The sequence below is a fragment of the Drosophila yakuba genome, chromosome 3L, assembly GCF_016746365.2.
Source record: "Drosophila yakuba strain Tai18E2 chromosome 3L, Prin_Dyak_Tai18E2_2.1, whole genome shotgun sequence".
Lineage (NCBI taxonomy): Eukaryota > Metazoa > Arthropoda > Insecta > Diptera > Drosophilidae > Drosophila > Drosophila yakuba.
In genome coordinates, this window is record NC_052529.2 from 7,931,562 (window position 1) to 7,950,236 (window position 18,675).

An 18,675-nucleotide genomic window follows, 5' to 3' on the forward strand; every position below is an offset into this window, starting at 1 on the left:
ATGCTGATTATGTACTAAAACGGATTCCTTCCGAATTCAATTTACATTTAGTGTGTTTTTGCGCCGGTAAATCGATTACGCCGCAGAAATGATTCATTTGAAATTCGGACTCGTACATTGACGGCACTCATTGTAATGGCCAATTTGATTGTTGCCTTTCATGCTTGACCAGTTCCCAATCGCTGTTGGCTGGGGAAGGGAATCACTGGCTGCTAATGAAAATCGAGCCAAGCCGAATCGAATCGAATCGAACAGTACGAAACGGAACTGAACCTGATTCTCCGCTTGGCCAGCTTATTTGCCCCATCGAGAGTGGGCCAAACAAAAGCAGACCGCTCTCATCGGCCACGTTTCATTGGCAACGAGTTGTTTGCCATCTGCCCAGGCCCCCTCCCCCTTCCCCAAAAAACCCCCTTACCATCCGAAAGTATGCCCCTCATTCTGGCCTATTGACTGTGCCCTCTGCCTGCAGACGTTGCCCGTCATCAGGACATTTAACAGATGGCAGACGGCACACTAACACTGCACTACTACTTCACGGAATGGGCATGGTGATGGGAATGGAGATGGTGATGTGGGCCAGTTGAGCGATAGAAAAATGCTCCAACTGAAGCAAACGCAGACGAAGGAGCACTCAACGTATTCCTTACACATCCTTGAGCACATTAAAATGCGAAATTGCGTTGCCTTCGATGAGGCTGCTGCTGCTACTGCACAGCGAAGAATACTTATAGGTTTTTCTTCAATGGTAGAGACTCTTTCATTTACTATTCATTTTATCTAAGCTTCCTTGAGCTTAATTTGAAAATTTGTTGGTAAAAATTACAATAAGAATCATAGCTAAAGAGAGCAATAAACTTTTAGCCCAACTTCAAGTAAATTGCTTATAAAATAACATGCAACTGCAACTTTTTTCTTGTGTTTTTAGAATAACACCTTCAGATGTAATTAAAAGTAATGCTTCACTTCTTCCCCCTTCATTTCCCACAGTGCATTTCTATTTCTGGTTGTAGGGGCTTCTGGCTCTTGAGCATAATGAACAAAATGGGAAGCATTAAATTGCAAATTTATTGAACGCACACGGAGCTCAAGAGCAAGATGGTTGAAAGGGGGGGGTATAACCAAAACTGTAACTTTGACTTGGTCCACGGGGGCAAGGACAGCAACACAAACGCTGCACAGAAAATGTAGGATAATTGGGGGAAATAGTCAACGCACATGGTGCTCAGTTTATGGATGGCTCGTTTGGCTTTTTGATTTGCCCAAGTGCACACACACTCTCACACACACACACTCTCGCAGGAGAGACGGACACACGCACAACACCACATAATGCAATTATCGCAGTAGCCGCAAAATCAATTTGCAAACTAAAAATATTTACGCACGTTACATGGCTAGGCAGATTAAAACATTGGGATGATGGGATGGGGGGCAGGTGGATTACTAGTGCTAGTGAGGCGGGTAAGTGGAAATTTGTGGAAAAGTGTGGCAAAGAGTCGATTGTGCTGGCTTACCATTGGCATCCTTCGCCTCGAGGCCATCAGCCTCGATAACCACCGCAGAGAGTACGATTATCTTTGGTTTATCCTCGGCGGAGGCGTGCAGCAGGCGATAATGACGATCCGGATTGACACCGAAGGCGCGCTGTGCGTGCAGATACATTTCGTCCTTGTAGTGTGCAAACTGTGCTCCGCATTTTCGCAAGGAAGTCGCATGTGACGGCACATTACGTATACGCCGCATGTTGCCACAGGAAGAGAGTAAACATTTTAAAAAAATTTAATTTAATTATATTGTCATTCATTTGTAAATATTTTGCAAGTCAACAAAATTATAATATCATTTTTGGGCCAAAAATTTGCATATTTCGCTTTGGTAGAAAATTTCGTTTATTGACTGCCCCCCCGCCCGCTCCCCTCATCAAACCAAATCCACTTTCGTTTCACTCTCTTTTCTCTGGCTTCTGTATTGATTTATCCCTGTTGAATTTATTAGCCAGCCGTCTTTTGATTTCAATCACGCTTCGAAAAACGCTTTCATCATTCTCCCCACTACTCGAATGTTATTATAATTTGATTGCTTTCGCTGCAGTCGAAATTATGAATAATCTTGACTTTCATTAAATCGACTCGGTAGAATGTGCACATAATCCGCATTCAGTCAGCGAAATTTTTAAAATTTAATTACATTTACTTAAAGTACGCTGTTTGGTTGACGAGTGAGAATTGATTTGGGTATAGGGAATTTTCAAGTGGGGAAATTAAATATTCCTTCTCATGTGTACCCAACGAGTCATATATATGTCCAATCTCAGTTACATTAATGCTCATTAAATGCCTTCTTCATTACTCTTACTTCTGCTGCAACTTAAGTCCTTATAATTGAAAATAATCGGAGCTCAGCTCAGTTTGTTTATCTTTTAAATGGACACCACTTGGCTAAGCAATCTTCACATTTCAGCATCTGTTTTTGCAACTTACCCGCATTCCGTTTCGTTATTACTTTTATTTTATTTTTTCCCTTTTCATTAATTTCCATTAGGGCAGGTTTAACCCTCTGATGGCTCGCTGGCCGAGCAAATCGCATTTATTTGTAATTATTTACGATTAAATGCAAAAACTCGAGCATTGGGGACGCCCGCAGAGATGCCAAGGCAATAACTTTACTGACTTGGCCAACTCACTACTTCGTCCTGCGTCCTTCGTCCTTCGTCCTGTTTTCTCATTTCTCGATCCGCTTTGCAGAGACCCGCGAGATTTGACCGGTTTCAACTCAATCACAGCAGGAGAATGAACGTTATTTTCCGCTACTAGTTGAAACTTTTGTTATGATGGCGTAACCTTGCCATCCTTTCACTTTCACTTCACTTTCACTCCCACTGGGAGCTGCTCAAGTTTCATTAGTTGTGCACTGGGCGTCTAGCAATTTTTTTACTGCTAAATTAAAAACGATAATTGAAAAATGAACTCGAGTTAAGCCGGTCTGGGCCATGGCAGAATTATTGGGAAATTCCTTTTGAAATGGCAATCAGCAATGAGGAGGAAAAGTAGCACATTTTTAATTGAATTTTGCTACCCTCAACAGAGACTTTGAAGCTTGAGTGCTTGGAAATGGAATGAAATTTCCCATTCGTCTGCTGATTTTGCCCAGTTGCAGAATCTCCAAATCCCAGAATGTGCTTCCTTGCCTTTGGGCGCCGAAACCCAAAGCATTAATCATTCAAATTGCAAAACGTCTCAAAGCGTAATGCCGGCGATTAAGCCTTTCAATCATGTGGTGTCCCCGCCCCGAAGCAAAAATGTTTTAGGTATCCTCTAAATCGCCCTAATTTGTGTAATTTGCAACTATTTGCATAAGTCCCCCCGAAAACCCAAGCCCAAAACTTCTTACCCAAATATGTCCCAAATCATAATTGTATTCCAAGCAGCAGAGGCAACCACTCATCCCGGAATATTGATTTACCTGTCCACCGGGAGCCGGTGCGCCCACCGTGTTGGCAATGGTGTGCAGCACCTCCGCATACAGCTTCTCCTTCTCGTCCTGGCGGTCAATGGACTCCTCACCCGCCGGCGGATCACGTTCATTCTCGGGATTAGCCTCGGCACGTGCTTCGGCGGCACGCGTGGCCGACATGCGACGATTTTCACGTTTCCAGCCCAGCGATGTAAAGTTCTCAAAGTACGAGCCGTCCGTTTCCTGAACTCTGTGAAGCAAAAAATACAATGGAGCGTAAGGTTAGTATAAAATAGAGTTATACTCGTACATACATAGGTATACATATGAGTGTGCAATTTTATGGGGTCTCACTCACTCACTCTCTATTCTGCCGATTCGATATCAAAGGATATTCAAATCGACTGCTGCCGCTGTCAGTTGGGTGTCCAACTTTAATTGGCACTGTCAATATGCAGTTGCCGACATACAAATGTGACATGGCCGTACCTATTTCAACTTTGATAAGGGTCGTCGCCTGTTGCCGCGTACCACTCGGCGTATGCTCGATGCCCCAAAGCGAAGGCTTGCCCTGAGCCGCTAATTGTATACAAATATTCACCCGTTTGCACACAGAAAACAAATGTCCATAAATCTAGCATTCAAAAAAATATTTAATAAATAATATTTAATTAAATTTAGGAGCTAACTTAATAATTTCCCTTTAAAGAACGTAAAAATTCTACAGCTGAAATTTGCTGAAAATAATTTAAGAATTAGCATTTTAAGCATAGAAAACTTTTTCGAAATTATTTTTCCAGTGCATGCTAGATTGAAACTTTTTAGCTTCGGTCCTAACTAGGACTAGAGTCCCGATAGTGGATGCTCCTAATCATTTGATTTGCATGCCCCGCTCTCTTGCAAAAGCCCATCGGATTTATTTGAGCAGCTGTGGCAAGAAAAAAAAAGTTGGCCAAAACTTTGTCCACTCAGCAGGGAAAACGGCTAAGCGGCTTAACTTTGTCGCCGGCGTTGATGATTTTTTACGTTTACGTTTATGGCAGAAAATAAACTGAAGAGCCCACGAAAGTAGGCAACAATTTCTGTCCGCACTTTTTCCTGTCGACCCCGAAATGTAGGCAACACTTTTCGTGAACACCTTTCGGTGTTCATCCAGACAAATATATAAGTAAATATATACGAAAATATACCTATATATATAAACATATATATGTGGGTGAGTGTTGGGGGCGTGTTCGTGTGAAAATGGTCAACATAATTGCCGTAAATGATAGGGTAGACTAACTGAGTTGTCTAAAGTTGTCCCACTCTAAAGTTGTTTCGTGAAAAATTTAATTTTAAAGTTTTCGCCCAGATGTTTGCGTTGCTTTTATTTTTCTTCTTGCCGGTTTGCTTTGTGATTTCATCGCCTCCGAGGACACTCAATTTTGGTTTCAATTTTTAAGATTTTTCCACAGTATTCTTGTCATTTTCTTCTTTTATTTTTGTTGGGCTCAAGTTTTTGCTGAACTTTTTTATATTTCTTTGGTATTTATTTAGTCGCAAATATTTATTTTGTATTTAACTTGATGTAAACAATTTTAAGTGTGCAAAAAAGTTTGTTTATTTTTTTTTTTCATTTTCCAGCACTTAATTAATATTGGTTTTTATTTGTCTGACTACCAATTGATGCTAAATAATTGATAAGCATCGGCTTTATATTAAGGACCCTTATGAAATATAAATTAATCAGTCCCATTGCGCGTAATTTATGTTTGTTTGCTACAATTTATTGGCTGTGGTGACAAGCCAATGTTGTGGCAATTAGTTGGTATGCATAAAATATGCGACTTCGCTGATCAATTGCATTTTAATCAGCTCAATTTTTGGTTTGACTTCCAAATGGTAAAGAAATATTTTGCTTTTCAAATAGCAAAGCAATTAAATGTGAATAAATCAAATTGCTGTGCATTTGTGAAAAATTAATTTCAATAATGGTCAATATGCGCTCAATATCTCTGAGGTGCGCCTCGGGTCATGAGTTTACAAAGCGGGGAAAATTAATTTCATCCTTGAACAACTTTGGTATACTTTACGAGACCAATTATGCCAGAGAGCCAGCCATGTTAATGGATGTAAAAACTTCCCAGGCAGCTCCGGCTCTTCAGGACGCATTTTACACTTTCGGCTCATCAAAACCTCATATTTCTTTAAGCAATCTCCAGAGTAAACCTCATTTTCGGGCTTAATTAAATGTAACCTGTGATCCGCACTCGCGTCGAGCGCACATTTCCAGGTTAAGCAGATGCCGCATTATGCAAAGTGCTGAAAAATCTGCCTTTTCACTCGCAAAGATGATGTTGCAGCGACTGGAGGATGTTGCACCTGGCTGCCAGATGATTCTCGGCCACATTGAGAGCAATCCAAAGAACCATAAGAGGCACCTTTAAGCCCAAGGAACAAGACCCTCAATGTGTGTGTGTGTGTGTGTGTGTATTTGTGCTGGTTATTCCCAAACAAACTTTTCGACACTCAAAGGTTTTTTCGCCCGCATCCAAAGTTGCCATGGTCCTACGAAAGTGGGGCGGGTGCTGAAGTTTCTTTCCAATTTCGACGCCCAACTAACTGAAGGAACTTTTGTAATTACGTAATTATGAAGGTCGAGCGGTAAAGTTTTTGTTTGGCAATTCGGGAAAACAAATCGAAAAACGCAACTGAAATTGAAGTACATTAATTAATTGGTGTATGTATGTAATTTATTTTAGATTTTCTACCTTTTTGGTTGACTTCAAGCCACGCCTTGTTTACTTTACGCCACTCCAAATCCCCAAAGAAGCTCATTATGCCTGAATGTTTAATTTATGCATTTCACATTCGAATACCTCTGTACTCTCGTGTGTGCGTGTGTGTTTTGGCGTGTAAATATCTGGCAGCTAAGTTGGGGCAAAATATTAGCATTTCCATCTGTGGGTTAATTACCTCCAGCAAACATGCGCCTCCACCCAACTACACCCATCTCCAACCCAATCTCCGTCAGACAGGCATTAAATTTGCCAAATCCATTGGCACTTCATCAACTATGCATTAAGGCCAACGGACTTGGAATTGGTTTTGGCTATCGCTTCGGTTTTGAACTTACCCGGAATTGGAGCGCGGATCCACTTCGGGCCAGCTCAGGCGGCGTTTGCAGAAGGCCAGCGGCGGACGAGGCGGCGGATCCGGCTGATGCAGTGGCGAGTTGCGCTGCCTGAAGGATCCGGTGCGGGGCGGAGCCAGGCATTCCAGGGCCCGTGACTGGCGACGCGACTGGGGCGTTCCACCCGGTCCGCCGGAGCCGGATGTCGAGGGACTGCCGGGTCCCGCGGCGCCACCTGGTATTTTGGGGTAACCTTTTGGGAACACAACGGAAGGGGTAAAAGCATGAGCTGAATTACAAAAATAACCTCTCAGCAGGTGAGCAAATATTGTTATACTTAAATTATAATATGGTTTTTATTTAGTTTGTTTTAAGTGGAAAATCATATACGTCACAGTCTATAACTATTACTATTTACTATCTGACTAACTATGGTAACTAACATACATATATGCAAAAATGTTTAAATGTACAGGCCAGTGTATTGTTTTCTTATAGTTCTTGCCATTCTTTTGTGAACTTTCTTCACACCGAAATAAGAAGATTGAACAAAGTCACACAGAAAGTTAGATCTTAAAAACTATTTGCCCTGTGCCATATCCTATAATTTTCACAACATGCAAATATCTGTGGAAAACAGCCAGCTGATGATGGCCCCGCCCACGGAAAGTCAGGTGTGGAACGAACGCAGTCAAAGTCAATGTGGTGCGATGTGGTTCCGTGTGGTGCAGTGGTCCGTGCTGAAGGCAATGGCAACTGCAATGGCAATGCAACCACAGCCCGCAACCTTGACATGCATCTGTGTGGGTCCTGCGGCTCCTACATCTGCTCCTGGTTGCCACTCCTGGCTGCCAAGGACTACGACTGGAAGGCACAGAGTGCCTGTGGTGCGGTGCTTTGGATGGAAACCAGCTAACCATTGCTGTGGCTATGAAAAGAAACCTTTTTTTTTTTTGGCCAAGTAGCGAGAAAGCCGGGCCAACTAAAAAATTGAAAAGAAAAGAAAACGAATATGCGCTCGAATTTTCGGTTTGGTTTTAAAGTGTGCACAAAGCGTAAAGTCAAAGTTGGACTTGCAGTGGACTGCGGAATTGGGAAAAGCGCTTACACGTTGATGGGTTTTTTTTTTATACCCGTTACTCGTAGAGTAAAAGGGTATACTAGATTCGTTGAAAAGTATGTAACAGGGAGAAGGAAGCGTTTCCGACCATATAAAGTATATATATTCTTGATCAGGATCAATAGCCGAGTCGATTTGGCCATGTCCGTCTGTCCGTCCGTCTGTCCGTCTGTCCGTCTGTCCGTATGAACGTCGAGATCTCAGGAACTACAAAAGCTAGAAAGTTGAGATTAGGCATACAGACTCCAGGGACATAGACGCAGCGCAAGTTTGTCGAATCATGCTGCCACGCCCACTCTAACGCCCACAAACCGCCCAAAACTGCAACGCCCACACTTTTGAAAAATGTTTTAATATTTTTTCATTTTTGTATTGGTCTTGTAATTTTCTACCGATTTGCAAAAAAAATTTTTGCCACGCCCACTCTAACGCCCACAAACCGCCCAAAACTGCCACGCCCACACTTTTAAAAAATGTTTTAATATTTTTTCATTTTTGTATTGGTCTTGAAAAGTTCTATCGATTTGCAGAAAAAACTTTTTGCCACGCCCACTCTAACGCCCACAAACCGCCAAAAGCTGCCACGCCCACACTTTTGAAAAATGTTTTGATATTTTTTCATTTTTGTATTAGTTTTGTAAATTTCTATCTATTCGCCAAAAAACTTTTGGCCACGCCCACTCTAACGCCCACAAACCGCCAAAAACTGTCCTTCGCACTTACACTAGCTGAGTAACGGGTATCAGATAGTCGGGGAACTCGACTATAGCGTTCTCTCTTGTTTTTTTTATCTTGCCATTAGAACGACAATTCCCCGTTGGCAGCTGTTTGGCCAGGAAAAACCGCTCGTTCGTCGCTCGTGCAACAAGATAAGCCAATTTCAATTTTGATTCAAATGCTGCAGACGTCGGTGAATCAAAATCCCAGCCAAATGCCAACGTTTGCGATGGCAATGGGCATGTGATGGCTATGGCGGAAAGTTCAGGATCCGGCGGTTTTGTGGTAGTGCTGCTCCGGCTCCTTCAGCTGCTGATGCCACTGCTGCGTCTTGACATTTAAATGTGTTTGCATTTGCCAACTACGGCAGAAACAACAACCTTGTACATCGTTTAGCTTGGCAAACAAGTTTTGCATAGCCAAACGGAGCCAAAGCGGAAACGAAGCCGCACAAGAAGTCACATATGCATGCTGATTGCTTTCGCTTCGCCAGCTAGCGTACACTGAGAAAAACTATTGCTGCGCAACGAAAATAGTTATGTATTTGTATAAAAGATGGAAAGTATGATGTACTCTTATATTGCAAGACCTAATTTCTGTACATTTTCGATACATATGTATACATATATATACCTATATATAACCTAATAGATTTAGTTTCAGTTTTATTTCTTTGTGTAAGAGCCACTATCAGCCAGCAGGACCAACTGGCACCCCATTGCGGTGGTTTTGTCTGCACATTTGTTGATCCATATGCGAGAGGCGTTGCTGGCCAAAAGCATTCGGCGATTGGTAAACTTTGGGCACATTTGGTGGATGGCAAGACATGTAATGTAATTTTCATATTGAGACCCGATGACGATAGCGTCTGGCGGATTCAATAAACTTTTCCATGTTTACCATCTTTTGCGGCACGCATACGCAAACAAATTGTTTTGTGGGCCAAGTTATGGCAGCTGATGGAAAGTGAAAGTCAACTTTGAGCCAAGTTAAAGGTGTATCTTAGGTGCTTTCCTTTTTCCATTTTTTGCGCATTTCTCTACACGATTTCTTGATAAGTCCGGAGGCTAAAAACCACATCGGAAAACTCCATTACCAACTTAATTAGGGGCAAGGCTGTTTTTGAAATCCAGCCAACCCATTCTATTCGTCTGCGAGGACGTGACCTTTGGTTTTTACACAAAAATAAAAATACAAAAGCTGTCAAAAATGCAATACAAAGAACTAAGGGCTTTTCACATAGGAAATGGAAAAAACTAGATATATTTTGTGCACACTAAAGCCTCCACGTAAATGGAATAATTTAAATTATAATTTCCAAAAGTTTATTGGAAGTTTCTATTATATTATTGTACTAATATTATGCATTTGCTTTAAATGTGAATAATTGGCAATATTTGTATAGAGTATTTAAGTATTTACTTGTGCCAACAAGAACCATATCGCTTTTGAAATACTCACCCAGTAATGGATTGGTGGCATTTGGATTGCCGATTACCACACCGCCGGAGGGGTAATTACTGCCACACGTCGAGGATGCCCCCACGCCGGTGGGCGGGGCAGGGGTGCCATAGACGCCCAGTCCGCTGCCAATGCTCGCCTGTTGCTGCAAGGGGGCGTGGCCATGTTGCTGCTGCTGCTGTTGTTGTTGTTGTTGTTGCTGCTGCTGCTGTTGCGGAAGTGACTGCTGCAAGGACTGCTGCGGAAACGGCACTTGCTGCAGCTGCTGTTGCTGCGGCTGGCCGGAAACGAGGCCGCCAGGTGTGGCGCCTCCGATGCCCGACTGCTGTTCACTCGACTCCTGGCGGGAAAGGGAGAAGCGACGATTGCCCAGGCCCAAGCTGGAGATGCCACTTGTTACATATTGCTGCATGGAGCTGAGGAAACTCATGGCGGCATCTGGCTTTCTTATCTGGCTGGCTGGTAATTGGCTCAAGTTGTTACTCTCCTTCCTTCTCGTCGTCGTCGTCTCTTTTTTTTTTGTAAAATTAATCACTTGGAAAGTTGCGCCCGGGATTTGCCTACCCCGATTATAAATTGGTCCAGACTCTCGCCGTTTTCCGCTTATCGAGGCTCTGCAAGGATAAACGACGAAACGAAATGTTTACTTAAGGTGGAAAATCTTCTGCTATTCGCTGGAGAATTGTATTCAGCTATTTTCTGGCAATAATTGAATTTCGACCCTGGCGGAATTATCTGTATATGTATGTGTATGTAAACATTTTCGTGTTCAGACCGAAAGCAATTACAAAATAGAAAAGGAAAGCCAGAGAGCAAAATGCTCTTCATTTGCCTTTTTGACGTAGCATACTTTGCAGTGCTGGAATTCCATGGGTGCCAAAACAAAAAATTAATTAAGCCAACTTGTTTGGCATTTTTATAGGCAGTGCATTCGGCCACTGTGATTCGCAACGAGTGCCCCAATGTCCCCGATTTCGCAGTCAGTCATTATATTTGTCTTTGATTCGTTTCGTCAGCAGTTTTGTTGACTTACCACCGCCCCATCTCCTGTTTGCTCATCCAAATTCTGTACAAATATCAAGGGTGAAAAAAAGGACGATTGCATTTAGGCATTACTTCAACGTTCTATATACATTCAACGTTTGATTGGAGCGTCGATTTGCTCACTTCAAGGCGCAGCTCTTAATTAAATTTCGTTTGAAGTACGCAGCCAGTATTGCTGTCTTAATTAACGTTTAATCAGCGCAGCCTAATGAGCCGTTTTTGGATTCACGGCTAATCGATCTGCATGAATAATTAGGCAACACACACACACACACACGCATTCAAGGTAACTGGCGGAGTTGTCCTGGCCCATAAATTAGCCCTCATACATGGCCTTGCACAAAATAATAACAATAATTATACGTCCAATACGCTGGACCAAGCAGAAAAGTAGTTAATTAATTAGTTTGCAGGTTTTTGGCCCGCATTTATGGATGAGCAAATCGGCTGGCGAAAATGAAATTGCAAATTGAACACCAACCATTTTTGGTCCTGGTTTTCCTCCCCAGCCATCCAAAACGTGACCGGCTTAGTTGTCCGCTTTTTCCTTTCATGGAAATTACCATGGAAATGTATCCGGATAAAGGCTCGTTTTGGCCATTTCGTTTTTGGCAATAAGAGGGAAGTAGCTTAAACTTCGGGAGAAACGCGTAGAAAATTAAAGGATTTTAGACTTGCTGAATTAAGCCCGACTAACCAGAAATATTATTTACGAAATCTCTTTTTTCAATAGCTACTAAGCAAAGCTGTGCCATATAATTGTAGTAGTAGAAAGTATACTAGTAGTATAAAGTATACTTATAATCTGCTGCTGTTTATTCCTTTGTTTTCCAAATATGCTAGTAAATAAAGTAATAAGCCGTTTAACTTTTGTCATTTCCATGTCGAGCTCAAAAAGTCAAAATAGGATTTGGCCGAGATCAATAACATTTCACGTACTTATGGCCCACAATAAAATACTCGAATGTTGTCAACCTGTTTGCTGTGGTCATAAGAACCAAACTGATTAAATTCCCAGCATTATCGTAGCTGGCAACACGCAGGATAGTGTAGTTGAGTACTCTCGGGGACAGTGAAAGGTATTATGTGCTGTGCTGAGTGACTTTAAATGCCATAAAAGCGAGCTGTGCCCAGGATATGGCCTTAAATGGCCAGCAGTCATAGCAACTGAAACTACAGTTGGCCAACAACTCGCATCCGGCAAAAACAATGGCCACAACAGTGATGATTGCGATGTGTAAGCCGTAATCAGCGCATTCATGCATGTTGGTTTCTCTTTCTAAACGGTGCAGCGCTCTCTTTCTAGGCGGCATTAGCTTCCGCATATTATCCTGCTTACAACTGGTGGCATAATTAGCGGAGTCCGAAAATAATTTGCAAACCATTTCTGTTATCTCATTGTAGTTGGTGTGTGTGTGTGTGTGTTTGTGGCTCGGTTATATTGAGCTTTGTTTTGGTTTCGAAAAACGCTAAAAATAAATCAGCCCGCACACAAAAGTTGATTTATATGGTGCACGTAAATTTGCCATTAAGCGACAGACAAATGTATTGCAATTAAATGAAATGGAAGCGAAGCGGAGCCACAACAGCAACAGCTGCCCCAAACCTTGGTATACATGCGAGTAGATGTGCTATATAGCCACATGTGAGTGAGTGAAGGAAAGGGCCCATAAATACGCAGCCAACTTGGCTTTAATTAAGATTAATTAGTCACTGGCCAAGTCATTGTGCCATGTGTGAGTTACTCGGAGAAACTTCACCAGGGTCTTTATTCTTCACCAAAATATTTGATTACAATCTTTAAGAGCTTTTCTAAGAATATCGTTTCAGTGAAAAACTTCTTAGTATAGCATATAAAAAACGTAATTAATCGTCATTTACCTATATGTTTTTCCAGTGCACTAATGTAAGCCATAAAGGAAGGCCACATGCCATTTCCTTCCCGCTGTTGCTTCAATCTATTTAGTTTTTATTAATGATTGCGCATACGCCATGTGGACCGAGTGAGAAGGGTGGTGTTTGCGTGGGTTTTCCTGTTCCGTCAGCCAACCCTTGTTCGAAAAAGTTTTCCTAGTTCGGGACGGGGGAGGGAAAAACTAAATTAAATGTGGATTGCACTAATGTGACTTCCCGAATGCTCTGAAGAGCTGTCACAACACAGCGCTCTCCATCAACTCGCAGTAATTATCGTTTTTTCCCCGTTTTTGTACCCCGCAATGAACCGAGACAAGGGTCTAGTCAATTTTAGACACATTTTGTGAGCTGATTTGGTTGCCATGCATAATTTGAAAACATTTCGTGTGCCCACCCACCTGTGCCAACAATCCTGCGGTGGCAAGTTGCACGCAAAAAGTTGCGAAAACCAAATAGAAGGCGGAAAATTGATAAATAAACTCGTTGCCAGAAGCAAGAAGAATTTTAAATACGCTAACCAAAGCTTGAAATATTGTATTTCTATGAAACAAAGTTGCATAATAAATTAATCCGTAAAAAGATGTTTCCAAGCACTGTAAATAAATATAAAAGTAGGGTGTTTCATCAAATATGTTACCTTATATTGTGCAAAAAAAATCACAAAGCCACAGCTATAAATAAGCTGAGTAAAAAACGCAGAATCCCCAAAGGAAAAAGAATTCGCGCACACCCACCAAGAAAAAAAAAGCAATTGTAAGGCAATTTCAAAGGCAAAATTATTATGTCGCTTTATGTCATTTTTTTTTGGCAAAAGCCAAGTTTTTCCCAGGCAACTGGCAGATGAATGTGTTGCGCATACCGCTGACAAAAAAAAAAGTGGAGATGGGGGTGAAACTCAGGATGTTTTTGGTCGACGAATATGGGGATTTTAGGGTGCACGGTTGTACGTGAAAATGACAAAGCAGCTGCTCAACAACAAACGGCAACGCATGCTATGGCATAAAATTTATTTTGCACTCCTGGCCCAACATGATATGTGGCTTTAAATATCCGCCAAAAGAAAGAAAGCAAAGAGCTAAGGAAAAACCAGTAAACCAGAGAAAAAAGTCGTTTACATTGCGGCAGATATTCCGAATTCGACAACTCAAAAGGCAAAAATTGCCATTGGGTTGGGGCCAAAAACTGAGCCAAACAAATGTGTGGCATTCAAATGTCTTCCTTAGTTGTGTGCGTGTGTGTGTGTGTGTGGGCGTGGCAAAACATCAATTATTTTACGCACGGGCTCACCCAAAATTCAGGGAGCGAAACGGCCTTAACAATGCTGCAATTGTGGCCAAATTTAATTTAATTGGCATCAGCAACTGTGGCAACCAGCCAGGTTAATGGCAACCAATAATGGTAATAATCATGGCTTTAACAGCGCACAGCTTGAATTTATGAAATACAAATATTTGTATATTAACAGTTGCTGCAAAGTAGCTGGTTTGTAATAGTTTGTTTTTTCTAAAGCGTTACAAAACGGGTTTTTTCCCCAGTACTTTCCATAATAAAGCCATTGAAAAGTGATGAAAGGTGATGCGATAAGCATGAATTGCATTAAACGTGATGCGAAAAAAGTGCATCCGCCACAGAAACCAGGAAAAGGGATTGTGTGTCCGCCCACAGGGATTTCTCGTTTTTCCGCTTCATCAGTATTGGCATCATCATCAGCATCATCAGCATCATCATCATAAGCAACATCGTCATCACCATAAATCACAAAAGTGCAGCATATGCAACGCTCTCCACACTTTCCTTGCCCCCGTGATCATTGTTTGCTTTGGCAATTTGTAGTCAGCATGTTGTCGGGCCGAAAAGCAAGGACTCGAGCTCTATTCCTCTGTCAAATGCAATAAACCAGAGATCCTTTTGTGTGCGGGCACTAGAAGATGTCGGGCGAGAGCAGCAGCAACTACAGCAAGACTAACTGGCCAGGACAATGGGCAAACGGGGGCCCATGAGTAATGGCCACCGAGCATGCAAAAGTGCCGAACTAAAGGAACTAAAGGCACTGAGTGAACTGAAAGACCGGAGCAGGAGTTGCCTTTGATAAATGCGCCCAAGAAGGGTCACCTGCCTTGTGCAGCTGTCTGTTAAATTGCTTAATTTGTTAGGGCGCAAACAGGGCAGGAAAACACAAGCGTCGTCACACGCAATGCCTGGTACAACGGGGCGTATGGGCGATTTGCGCAAATGCAACAGAAATTCAATTAACTTGCTAGATTTGCGGTTATCAATTACAAAGGCTAGCCATCAAAATAAGCTGCACTTATGGCGATTGCAAGAAATTGAACAGTAACCTTTGGACCATCGTTCTTAAGATTAAGTAGCTAGGAGAGAAAATCAACAGAAGATTGCGAAGACTCGAGCACTTTCCACTTGGCAGAAACTTGGTGTGCGGAAAAGGGGCTCTAATTAAATATTGCTCGCATTTCAATCGAAATTTCCATATGTAAGGGTTCCTGCAACCCTTCCAGCTCCATCGCATGTCTATGGGGACCATGGAATGGCCAATTAAAACTATCAAATTACGTGTAAGCCTAGCGAGGCGTAACCAGGCTTCCTAATTAGATGCAGGTCTTGAGCCAAACTCAAGTAAAACATCTTACCACGCACACTCAGACAAATCAAATCGAATCTTAGTAGTAGTCTTAAAGTTCCTTTACCTAAAATATTTAGTAAAGAATTCTTTAAATATCCTAATCGCTGCCACTTTCTCTCGGTGTCCTCCCACAGGACACTGGATCCATCCATTGACTATATTTGCGGTGGCGCAAAAATGTTTTCGCCAATGAGGAATGTGTGGGCCTGGAAATTGGAGGCGCGTCACACACACGCACACATACGCATGCATAATTAATGTGGCTTGTGTGTGTGTGTGTGTGTGTGTGTGTGTGTGTGCGTGCTATGTGCTTCCTATTTCGGCTAATTGTGAAGTGTGGCCAAAACCACCGAGCGGCTGAAGAGAGACACACAGGCCGAGTCAACGTTTAATTGTCGCCTTTGATATTGCAACAATTTCAAAGTGCCTGTCGCTCGAACACCCCGTGCCACAGATGCTTTGGCCGCTTTAATTACAAATTCCAAACATGCTCGGCTCATTCAAAATCGATGGGCAAATTAAGCCTGCATTGGGTGGGTATTTGTTGTGGCCCAAAATGCAAGTACAAACTTTCGATGAACTCTTTATGCTGCTAATTAATGCATAGATTGACTGAAAGCGATGGCCATGCAACTTTTATAAGTTTTCATTTGGATTTCGGGTACTCTAGATTGGGCAAAGAGCTAAGAACTTTATGAGTACATAGGTCATTACCTTAAAATGTTAATGAGAATATTTTACAAGTTATACATTCTAAAAATGTTACATGAAAAAGTTCCTAAAATACCATTTGCGATTGCAGCGATTTCTCTTGTTTTTAAGGACCCTTTAAATTTCATTGTGCAGTTCGATTTATTTGTTTTTTAAACTTATGGGCCTTTAAGCGTTTAGTACCCCCAAACCACCTCGCCCCTTTTAATTTCCCCCCACCCTTTGACCATGTGCGCTGAACTTGAAAGTCACCTTGCCTTTGTCTGATGCGTTTTTTGACGCCAATCAACGCCATGGGGAGTGCTAATGGTTAAGATGGGGCAATCCCTCTATCCCCCCAAATAAATGTGTGTGTACATGAGTGTATAGCAGCGCTTTGTTTGGCTTTGACATGTCAAACGGCGAACAACAAAAGGAGGGGGCCAAACGAACGAAGATGTTGCAGTGGCACCAGCAGCTTCTACAGCTTCTACATTGTTGCAAATTACAAGAAAATCCAAAACGGCTCAATGCACAACATCTCCTGGGGGTAAAAGAGAGTTGGCTGGGTGGAGGGGGGTATGACAGACTGAGGGGAAAGCGGCAAGGATGGGTTATGGTTCTGCCAGACGTTCAATGTTTCCAACTCGTTGAGCTCGGCTTTAAGTACATTTTTACTGGGTTAGCAAAGGACCATCATAAAAATTGCTTTTCAGCTTCTGCTCTGTGCTTGTACTGTGCTGGATTTTTCTCCATTGGCCTTTATGCCGAGCGGGTTTATTGTTTGCTTTCATTGCGTTTTGTATTAACCCATTCCCGTGCCGCCCTTCGCTTTTTACAAAGTCCGCAATTAAGGGCGCCGCAGCTTATTTACGAACTTGGCCGGCGTACGCGGCGTATGCGCAATGCACACACGGCGTGCGGAGCAATGAAAATGTATTTTTGCACTGCACATTCAGGCTTTTGTTTGCTTAAATGCTCGGTAATTAAAACGTGTTGCTGCCAGTTGCTCCGCCAGAGTGCGGAGTGGAATTTTTGCAAACGATGTGGGATTTTTGCTAAGGTCAGGTGCATTCTGGCACTCGCAATGCCAGGCAGTCTTAAATGAGAAACTAATTTCAAACAATGTGTGCTTTAGGCTAAATTATTTCATTATAACCAACCAACTTTGAAGTGCAATTATTCAAGCAGCATTATAGTTATCATTTATCATTGGATAGGAAATTTTGTTACGACTTCAACGAGGTATGGCATTCCACATTTGGACAAGAATTTTTCTTGCTATCGAAAAAAAAGGATTATTTTTTATCAAAAAATCAAAAACAAAATTTTTTGTAAAAAATGTGATATTTTTAATCGGCGTTTTCGCCATAACTTGGCCAAAAATGGCCACACAGCTAAAATAAAGATTGTTTTGTGCTGCCAATAAACATCGCTAAATATTTCTATCATCATATTTTCGATATTTAAGAAAAAAAAATTTGACAAATTTTTGAATTTTCGATAAGGGGTACCATCATCAAAATTTGCGAAAAATGGCAAAAAATTAGCAATACAATGTATGTATATGGATCGATAGGGAATTTTGTTACGAATTCAACAAGGTATGGCATTCCACATTTGGACAACTATTTTTACTGCTATCGAAAAAAAACTGATTATTTTTTATCAAAAAATCGAAAAAAATATTTTTTGTAAAAAATCGGATATTTTTAATCGGCGTTTTTGATATAACATGGCCAAAAATGGCCGCACAACTAAAATAAAGACTGTTTTGTGCTGATAATAAACATAGCTAACTATTTATATCCCCACTTTTCCGATATTTGATAAAAAAAAAATTTTATAAATTTTGGCATTTTCGATAAGGGGTACCATCATCAAAATTTGCGAAAAATGGCAAAAAATTAGCATTTCAATGTATGTACATGGATCGATAGGGAATTTTGTTACGAATTGAACAAGGTATGGCATTCCACATTTGGACAACTATTTTTACTGCTATCGAAAAAAAACTGATTATTTTTATCAAAAAATTTAAAAACATTTCTGACGTAAGATGTACACTTTTAAAGCTTATTGCAATTAAGTTTCTCTGAATTTATCCAAAGAAGGCTGTAATTCCCTTGGTAAAATATCCTTTGTCATTTCGGTGACAAACCATCAGCCGATTGGCTGCGAAATGCCGCTTAAAGTAATCTTTATTTCATTTCATTCGTTTTTTATGATTTATTTTCGTTAAGGACCCTTTATATTTTTTCTTTGCGTTCGGTTTGGCCCTCATATACATTTTTCATTATTCTGTTTCCCGCATACAGATATATATGTATATATATGTATATTGGCCATGTATTTTTATGTGACGAAATGCCTGGTGGCATTCGGTTGGCACGGCGATGTCAACAGAACGTTAAGCGGGATTAGGACCGCCGCTTTGCGCTTTTGTTTTTGCCGAATGTCGGCAACATCATCAACAAGGTGACATAAGAGCAGTGAACAAATAAAATACAACAAAAA

At 41.5% G+C, this 18,675-nt stretch overlaps 1 protein-coding gene across 1 annotated transcript in view; it reads right to left on the reverse strand.

The window, feature by feature from the left end:
* The window catches only part of LOC6533291 (BAI1-associated protein 3), a 49,235-nt gene that overhangs the window by 9,578 nt on the left and 20,982 nt on the right, over positions 1-18,675 (reverse strand). Inside the window, exons 3-6 of the mRNA XM_039373778.2 lie at positions 9,870-10,483; positions 6,575-6,824; positions 3,466-3,706; positions 1,518-1,686 (exon numbers count right to left, since the gene is read on the reverse strand). Of these exons, the coding sequence (XP_039229712.1) occupies positions 1,518-1,686; positions 3,466-3,706; positions 6,575-6,824; positions 9,870-10,299 (1,090 nt within the window). The 5' untranslated portion in view covers positions 10,300-10,483. The remainder of the gene's footprint in view (positions 1-1,517; positions 1,687-3,465; positions 3,707-6,574; positions 6,825-9,869; positions 10,484-18,675) is intronic.